This window comes from Carassius auratus, chromosome 20, assembly GCF_003368295.1.
Source record: "Carassius auratus strain Wakin chromosome 20, ASM336829v1, whole genome shotgun sequence".
Taxonomy (NCBI): Eukaryota; Metazoa; Chordata; class Actinopteri; order Cypriniformes; family Cyprinidae; genus Carassius; species Carassius auratus.
Genome location: NC_039262.1, coordinates 4,622,900 through 4,632,829, shown reverse-complemented (window position 1 = coordinate 4,632,829; position 9,930 = coordinate 4,622,900). Strand labels below are relative to the sequence as shown.

Sequence of the window (9,930 nt, the reverse complement as noted above, 5' to 3'; positions counted from 1 at the left end):
GCCTTGTGTCATTGTTGAGGATTGACTAAGACTGTTTGAATTACTCTGGAACCGAAACTGTGTGTATTTTGTCATTTGTTTGTGTTTTATATAGTTTTATTTGTATGAATGTGTGCGGTAATGAATGTGTGTGGTGCTTGTGAATGAGTGTGTGATAGGTAGTCCTACACAGAAGACAGCAGTAAGGCAGGAGACTTCAGGCTGTGGTTTCACGCTCTGACTGTATAGTGCATCTCCCGGCGCCTGCTGTCTGCGCTGCTCAGAGACATTCAAACCCTGTGGCCTGAAATAGAGCTGTGTGTTGCTCTAATCGTGTTTGACTTGGACAAGATTAACGATGTTTTGAGGTGTGGAGGACAATCATAACTAACAAAAGTCAAAACTAGTTTTACACAACAAGGCATGTAGCATAATACCCATAATTACCTTCAGGCTTTGACGTTTGTCTCTTCTTGTGATGCTGTGAGCGTGCTCATTGAAAATTAGGATTTTCTGTAGGATTATGTCTGAGATGTCTGTGGATTATAATGTTACTTGATGGATTATGATGGATAAAGATGTGATATGTTTCTTTACCGGCTCTTTGTCTGCCTCCAAAGTCTTAAAGTGCCCCTATTATGGGTAATGAAAGGTTCTTATTTTGGTTTCGGGAGTCCCCAACAACAGGTCGACATGCATACAAGGTCAAAAAACACTTTCATTATCTTCTAATATGTATTTATTTTAACCTAAAGCTCAAATGACTCCCAAACGATTCAAACAGCTAATCAAGTCCTTTGAATACAGTGGTTATATTATATATCTATATATTTATATTTATATAGAGGCATTATATTGAACAGTTTTCCAGTTTTATTGCAAAGTATATTATCAGATAATTATATTATTTAATTATCTATATAATGATTTAATATAATTGTAATGATACTATTAAAAACTTGTTTTTATTATGTAAATTCATTTAATTGTTGTATTATGTAAAATATTATGTTAAATTTTTGTGTTGTATAACAAAATGAAAACAAAACGAATGAAAACTGTATATATATACACACACACACACTCACACACACACACACATACATACATGTATAATGTATATATACTGTATACATACATAACGTTTATATAAATAGAGAGAAAGAGCCTATTATAATTTTGTTTTAAACTATTTTAACAAAATGATTTAAGAGAATGAATTATATTATTACCATATATATGTATATATATATATATATATATATATATATATATATATATATATATATATATATATATATATATATATATATATATATATATATATATATATATAGTTTTTATATATTATAGTTTTTATATATTAATTATATTTTTTGGCATAACTTTTTTTTTAAATACTAAAACCCTAAAACAATGTTTATTTGCATCTCTAAATGAAAATATTCCAGATATTTTATAAAAAGCTTTATTGCAACCTGGGGCCGTATACGGAAACAGTCCAGAATATTCCAAGTAGTTTCTTAAACCTATTGGAATTCACTATAACTTCTCTTGCATTTTTGCTCATTAGTCACATGATTGTAAAACTCTTTGGTTCATCGAGCCGAGCCATTACTGAGAGCTCCTAAAGGCTCAAGTCACCTGCAGCGAACAGAGTGCTGCACATCCTCATTCAGATAGAGATGTTTGCAACTAGACCATGTTACATCTCACGTTACCTGCCAAACATGCCTGAGCTAACACAAGAGGTAAGCTTTGAATAAGAAAGAAGATGCTCTAGACGAACAGATAAGGACCAATAGTTCACTCAGATGAGAGCATATACACACATTCTGCTAAACAAGAGCAGGATGGTACAAAAACTCTTGCCCAGAATTGTAATGACCAACTTTTTTTTCTGGGTGTGCCTGGTTTGATTTTATATTTCTTATATATCTAAATATCTTGCATGACAACTGATGCATGCATATGCTTAGATCTAATAGTTGTGTTTAAATCTGCAATAAAACTTAAGGATGGTTTCTGATTCTTTCATTTTTGAGTCTGTGTTTGTTGGTTTTATTAAAAAAAAAGAGCTTTAAAATACTGTTGGAAGCATTAGGTTAATATAAAATGATTATTCATCTCACTTGGCCAAGACTTCCCTTTAACAACGTTAAATGAATGAATATGCTTTTAATTATGAATGCAAGCATTTAAAGGGAGAGTTCACCCAAAAATAAAAACTCTGTCATCATTTACTCACCCTTATGTATTTCCAAAGCCTTGTGAGTTTCGGTCTATCTGCTGAACATAAAGGAAGATATTTTGAAAAATGTGGGTAACTAAACAGTAGCTGCATGCTCCCCATTGACTTTCATTATGTGGAAGAAAAAAAATACTTTGAAATTCAGTGATGACCAATCAGATGGGTTACCCACATTCTTGAAAATATAGTTTTGTGTGTTTGTTTAGGAAGAAGGTATTGTTCTAAATCAATGTTAATGATTAGGATACATGGGAATGATAGGAGACGTTTTTTTTTGTTTTTTTTTGGATGAACAATAATAACTTTGAAAGCCAATCAGAATCCATAATGCTTTAATTAGCACGGGAATCTAAAACAGCAAACAATATCTGCGCATGCGCGTTTGTAATACACGTTATCGGCCGGCGTGGACTTTAAAGTTATCTAAATTCTAGATCGTTCTTGGTGTGAACGGCCTTTTAGGCTTGCCTTCTCCTAAAAGTGAAACCAGATGTTCCTCAAGTTCAACACTCTTTACAGTGTGACCAATAACTTCATCCACAAAATGAGTAACATTCAGCCGTGCTTCAGAAAGCTTTACAAAATAACAAAAAGATATCTCGAGATTTTGAAGCGCTGAATTAGGTCCTGCAGATTTAACAAACACTTAAATACCAAAATCAAATCGCTGAGCCTAAAAATTCGCTAAATTGCCAAAACATAAAGCCTAACTTTTTGGCTTAGTTATAATAATTATAATATGCCTTTTATTATAGATATTTTTTAGGAAAATCAAACAACTAATAAGTGGAAAGGCGATATCAAATAAACCAGGTTTAGCTTACTCCAAATGAACACATCAAAAATTAGTTTGCATCGGAGAATTAGGCAGCCTATAGTAAGCCTTTAATAAGTAGCATATAAATTAAAAATCAATTACAAATATTAAATATATTAAAATTGCAAATAAAAGTGTATTAATTCAAGTTCAACATTTAAAAAAATAAATAAATAAATATTGATATATATAAAGGTCTGGAAATATGAGTGCGGATGCATTTTTCGTCTGTTCTTCGTTAGCTTTTTCAAAGTTTGTTTTATCTATTAGATAGTTGTTTTACTGGCCTTTCTTTTTCTTAATGCATCTCATTTGTTACTTGCTTCATTTATTAAATTGTTATTTTCACTAATTAATTTATTGGAAATATTTTGCACAGTTTATGTTTATAAAAGTTCTTAAACTTTTACATCCAGGTCACATAAACTGATTGCACCAGTTTGATTGGATCGTCCGTCTGTTTATTTTTATGGTTGTCAAACATCGACAGCAAAATCCCACATGATCTCTCTGTAAACATGTTATCTAGACTGTGACTCTTGAGCAGAAATCAGCCATTGAAGACTTTTGACATGCCTTTATTAAGCAGAAATTGAAATGATAAAAATAGATGAGTATTACTCAATATGCCATTCATAATCAAACAGACAAGAAAATGCAATGACATGGACAGTTTAATTTCATATCCCCTCTAACAATGTTGTTTTGCTAACAAGAAAATATTCAAACAAATTGCAGCCCATTTATAACAACAGCCTGACGCTAAATTTATTTGCACCAAAGAACTAGAAAAAAAATCTACTGCAAATATTGCAGAAATCCTCTGTGGTATTTCCACAGCTCCAGATCCCACTTTTCTATAATGGTGTGAAACATTCAGGTGTGTTTTATCCAGAACTTACTGCTGAGTGACTACTTGAAGCTGCACATGAAGGATGAACAGATGAGAGTTATTTTTCTCAGGTGGTCTTTGTGTTCTTATGACTCTGAGAGTCCATGAACGCCGTTCAGACCCTCATGCTGCTGTTTGCTCAGAGGACTCTTTCTTTCTGCTGGAGCCAAAAGAGAGAGGTGTTTATGTAGCAAACAAGGTGTAAATGAGCCTTTCAGCTGTTTGTAAAGGCTACTACTTCCCTTACAGCATCACTTTATTTGTTTGGGGTACATCTAAGGTACAAACTGGCAGCTGTGGGACAGTGAAAGGCCACAGATGTCTTAAAAGTTCATTGAAATCGGTCTAAAATAATAATAAGCAACACAAGGAAATAATGCAATACACATGAGCTAAATAACATAAAATGGAAAATAAAACACTTCAATGCACAAAATTGAAATATAAATATAAATATAAATAAATATGATGGTTTATGCAGGAAAGTCGTTTAACCACGAGCGACTGCTTTTTATTTTTCTCTATAAAAAAGTTAAACTTAATGATTTCTTAACAAAACTGCTCTGTTAATAATTTATTTTTAACGTTTTACACATAAAATACATGCATTTTTAATATTGCATTATTATTATATCATATAAGCTATAAATGCATATGTGCATATTATTTTTATTTATTTCATTTGTTCATGTTTTCATGTAAATGATTGAGGGTTCAGTCTCACCTTCTCTGGGCGGGTTTTTGAATGATATGGCGGTGTGCATAGGGCTCTGTATCATGGTCCCGGTGTTTGGATGGGTGAGGCTCGCGCCCTGAGACTGCCAGTGCCCGTAGTTACCGGCGTGTCCACCGTAAACGCCGTACTGATTAGTGGCGGAGTATGCGCACGCAGGAACATACGCCGATAAATTTGATGAACCCTAAAAATAAAAAATAAACTTTATATTTATATTTGCAACGAAAAGAACGACAACAAATAATTTATAATAAAATAAATACATAAATAAATAATATGAGAAAATGAAATGCAATTAACCAACTAGTGATCATTTTTTTATTATGAACTCTTAATAAGAACAACATCATTCCATGAAGCTCACAAGATCCAATTTGACTCAATTTAGTTAAATTATGAATGAAAAAAATAAAAGAAACATTTACACAGACCTCTCCAACTCTTAAATAAACAGATTAGTCATTAGAAGCCATGGACTTTTAACATCCATCGAACCTTTTTAATGCATAAAACGTTCTTTACAGTGGAAAAAAATTCTTAAAGTTATTCAAATGATCTTTATACAAAAAAAAAAAATAATTATTATTATTCTGAAATATTCTTTGGAGAACCAAGAATGTTTTTTTTTCTGAGAAAACACCCATATAACTTTTACTTTCAAGAATGTTTGTTTATATTGTGATCCAAATTGGAAATTAAACATGTCCGCGTAAATTATGCATATGCTAAAATAAATAAACCAGTAGACCTCCATTACCTGTGTGTACTTAATGTCACTTTCTATTGGAGGTTTGTCGATCCCGTTGACTCCGTGAACGGAAGGAAATGAAGGTCTGTTAACGCCCGTCCAGTCCTCCATTTTCTGCTGGTAACTCTCTGTTCCAGCAAGAGCTGTAAAAATTAATAAAAATAAAACTCGTTTAATAGTTGCAGTTGCTGCACGTAAACAAAAACATCAACAAATCAAATAACTGTTGATTATTATTATAATCTTGGAGAAAACCTAAAGAACTGAACTTCAAATTGGCTCAGTCTGAAAATGATACGGGCTTCTTATGCAAACAACACTGGTCACGTTTAAAACAGAAACACTACTAGTGCATTATCAGACTATTGTGAGAGCGTTCGAGTTTTTAGTTTATTAACTCAAATTAGTTCACAGCTATGCATGATGCTTTAAGAAAACCTTTTCTTTTATTCTCTGCATTCATGCTTTTAAACACTGATCTGAAGAACCTACAGAATAGCATCAGTCATTTTTTATTCTCCAAAAGGCAGAAGGAGCACAACAAGAGTGCAGAAGCAGCGCAACACTTATATTCCAGATGCAGAAAAGATTTCCCAAAGATCTCACTCATTTTGAGTTTGCATACAAACACTCTGTCCTACTTCGCATCTGAATTTCGCTCTGGGTGATAAACTGGTGAGACATTAAAATTACAATAGCAGATACATTTTATATCTAATAATATTCCAATTAATCGAATAAAAAAAGTAATGCACTCTTAAAAATAAAGGTTTCCAAAAGGGGTTTCCACATCGATGTCACCAGTTTTGGCTCCCTGAAGAACCTTGTGTTCTTCTTCTTACGGAGTGATGGACACTTTAATATTCTAAAGAACATTTTGTGGAATGAAAATGTTCCATTGATGGAAAAGGTTCTTTGTGGAACCATTGAGCCCAATAAAGAAGCTTTATTTTTAAGAGTGTGAGGATATTGAAGGCTATCGATGATCCAGAAGGAGGATTACCTGCGGGGTCCATGAAAGCCCGTATTCCCAAAATGTTGCTGACGGTGTGAACGGAGGGCCAGGCCCGGGACAGGCTGACAGACACAGCCGGAGGACTGCCGAGTTTGGAGCCGGTTGGAGACATGGCGTTCTGGTATGAATACGGATACATGGGATTATACGAGATCTGCGGAGGAGAGGGTTTACTGTCGTACTGACTCGGCTGAGACAGGTTCCCAATCTTGTTTCTCAAAATGCGACTGATGGAGCTCACAGAGGGGACGTTATATTTGTCACACACTCCGTCGGCCAGCAGTCTGTCGCGTATTTCCCAAGCGAATATTCCAGGATCGCCCTGTTTGTAATCCCGTATGCTCTTCACCACGTTTGGCGTCGTGACCCGGGGTTTACTCCCACCGATAGCACCCGGTAAAATGGAGCCGGTCTCGTTGTACCTGGCCAGAATTTTGCTCACACAGCCATGAGAGACCCGGAGCTGTCGGCTTATGTCGCAAGGCCTGATCCCGAGCTGCGCCAGTTCGACGATCCGGACCCGGATCGCGTTAGGAAGAGGCCGACCGTTCACAAACACCCCGCCGAGCTGATTCACCTCCCCGTACGTCTGATCTGCAACAACCAAAAACTCTACATTCAACATATTCGAGGTCTTAAAAATAAAGGTCCCAAAAGTGTGTTTTTGCAATGATGTCATATGGTTTGGATTCCAAAGAACCTTTTGGTGAACAGTTCCGAAAAGAATCATTTTGATGAACGTTCGAAAAATTTAATTCGAACCTTTTCTGTATTTGAAACGTTGCATGGATTTGTAAGGTTCTCTTTAGAACCATTGATTAAGAACCTTATTTTTTTAGATTGTAGTTTAGCTGCATTAATTGCACCATTCCGGCTGAAATGTAAATTAAATCATCGCTCAAAATAATAATAAAAAAACACACAAAAAATGTAAGCTCCATGATAACACAAATAATCTTAAACATATATGTAGCCTATTATTATGGACAATTTTACTAAATGGTTTCTTTGAAATTCAAGGGGTTTTCTGGCGGTTATCAATTGGGAAATGGGGAACAAAAACATGGACTAGCTAATGGAAAATTCAGACAAAAACTGTAGATCTTAAAAACATCAATAATTATTTTAATAGTAAAAGCGCATGGATGTAAAGTGATCGAATTTAATCTAATGTAACGTATGTTTGAGCTATCGAATATTTAGATGCATAAAAAGTTTTGTGCCATTTCTGCTCTATAAGCATCCAAAGACACATAGTATTTACACGAAATACATGATTTGAACGGTGTAGGTGCATATACTCTCTTTAAAATAAACCAAACAGGTTTCTTTAGGTTCTTTACATTTTAAAAGTGAAAAGAACCTTTGTAACGTAAAAATTCCATAGATTATAAATATTGCTTATGGAACCATCGATGCCAATACGAACCTTTGGTTTAAAGAGTGTATTGTTATTAATATTGTTATTAATCTTTTTTCCTGTCTCAGAGGCGTCATTCTGACTAGCTCTAACAGATCAAGAGGAACTTACCCATTTGCATAGTGCTATTTCCCTACAGTGCTCCTTTAACCTTTAACGGTGCTGCTGTAAGTCTCGTGCAGCGCTGGAGGGCTCTCCCCGTGTCTCCCGTTAAGGACTGCCCTCTCCCTCTTTTTTACGGCTGAAGTGTCTGAGTTTAGGACTGAGAAGCTTTTTACAGTAATCTTTGATCCACTTAAGAAAGTCCGTCCGTCCAGTAGACTGGCTCGTGCGCTCAATTTGAGCGTCACAAGCATCAATCAAACGAAGAGAGCGCGTGACTCCGCCCCGATCCTCTGGCTCTCAGGATCTGCCCCATCACGGATATGCGGCATCAAAATGTACTTTTCCTGCCATTTTAGGAGCGCCTTCATACGAAAACTTATCTGAAAATATTTTAATATATTCAAATGAACTGAAATGAAAGTGGGAATTTATATCTAATAACCCAGTATAATGCATGCATATTTTACCTCTGTCTAGACTTTACTTTACCTTTTGGAGCCTTATGTAAACAAAACGATGTATTAAAATATGCGGACAACGCGATGTCAAGTGTGAAACTCCAATTTGAAACAATATAATATTGTAAAAGTATTATTATATAACATATAATATATTATACAAATATTGATTAATATAATTGTATAAAATATAATTTAAAATAATTCGATAAAAGTTCTATACAAATTATATTCTATGTTGATAATTTACTATTTAAATTAAATTTAAATTGTAAATTTACACCCAATAAATTCTAATTAAAATGTAATTAAATAAATATAAACATTATTTCAAGTTTAATTATAATTCCCTTTTACATCAGGCGCACGAAAAGGTTTGTAGACCCACTTAAAATTAGGAAAATATTAAGCATTTTAGTTGCTTAAGCATTTTAAAAGTGACAGAGAAAAAGTAAACACTTGGTGTTCCAACATTGCAATCTGCAGTTACAAACTCTTTGAACTTTTTCCACTGCTTTGAACTTAATTACGAAAGTTAGAAACTCTGAAAAACAAACTGCTAAACAAAAAAAAAATTGAATGCACATTACAAATATTGTTGTTAATGTAACGTCAAAGGACGGAAACGAAGATGTTATAAATGCTATTTACAGTGAAGGTGAGTCTGCATGAACTGTCACAGACACAGTGGGAATTTGGTCTCAAATTCGAGAAAAAGTATGACAGTATCGTCATCTTGTGGTGAATTTAGGAATTACAAGCAGCAAGTGAAACGTGCTTCAAAACACCCTACAACGTATATACTTAATCACACGTTTATTGGGTGTTTTTCTTTGCCTTTCGCACAAAATAATAAACTAAGTGGCACCCTACTGTAAATTATATTTTATTGATAAAAAATGTAAAGAATGAATTACTACAGGGACAACACATGATCTATAGAAAGGCCAATTTAAACATAGGTCAAAGGGATTTATTCATTTATATTTGTTTGATTTATTATTTTTTATCAATTGATCAACAATGAAACACAACAAATTCTGAAAAAAAAGAAAGAAAAAAAGTTTGTTATCCAGTAAGTAGTGTGCTAAAAACTTGATTTGTCATGACAGCACATTATTTTTTAATTATTTTAACATTGATTCCTTTACTTTTTTATTTATCTATATCTATCTATCTATCTATCTATCTATCTATCTATCTATCTATCTATCTATCTATCTATCTATCTATCTATCTATCTATATATATACAGTACAGACCAAAAGTTTGCACACCTTCTCATTCAAAGAGTTTTCTTTATTTTCATGACTATGAAAATTGTAGATTCACACTGAATTAACACACGTGGAATTATATAGGGTATACATAACAAAAAAGTGTGAAACAACTGAAAATATGTCATATTGTAGGTTCTTCTTTTGCTTTGATTACTGCTTTGCACACTCTTGGCGTTCTCTTGATGAGCTTCAAGAGGTCGTCACCTGAAATGGTCTTCAACAGTCTTGA

At 33.8% G+C, this 9,930-nt stretch overlaps 1 protein-coding gene across 2 annotated transcripts; it reads right to left on the bottom strand.

The window, feature by feature from the left end:
* Positions 1-3,606: 3,606 nt before the first annotated feature.
* On the bottom strand, positions 3,607-8,222 carry pax1b (paired box 1b). Of its 2 annotated transcripts, none has more exons than XM_026290555.1 (5): positions 7,970-8,222; positions 6,427-7,032; positions 5,433-5,566; positions 4,664-4,859; positions 3,607-4,096 (listed from the first exon to the last, which is right to left on the bottom strand). In XM_026290555.1, the coding sequence occupies exons 1-5, from the start codon at positions 7,977-7,979 to the stop codon at positions 4,026-4,028; spliced, it is 1,017 nt and encodes a 338-aa protein (XP_026146340.1). In that variant the 5' UTR covers positions 7,980-8,222; the 3' UTR covers positions 3,607-4,025. The 2 variants fall into 2 exon arrangements, with proteins under 2 accessions (XP_026146340.1, XP_026146339.1); XM_026290554.1 differs by having other exon boundaries at positions 3,607-4,099; positions 7,970-8,220.
* Between the last annotated feature and the right edge of the window lie 1,708 nt (positions 8,223-9,930).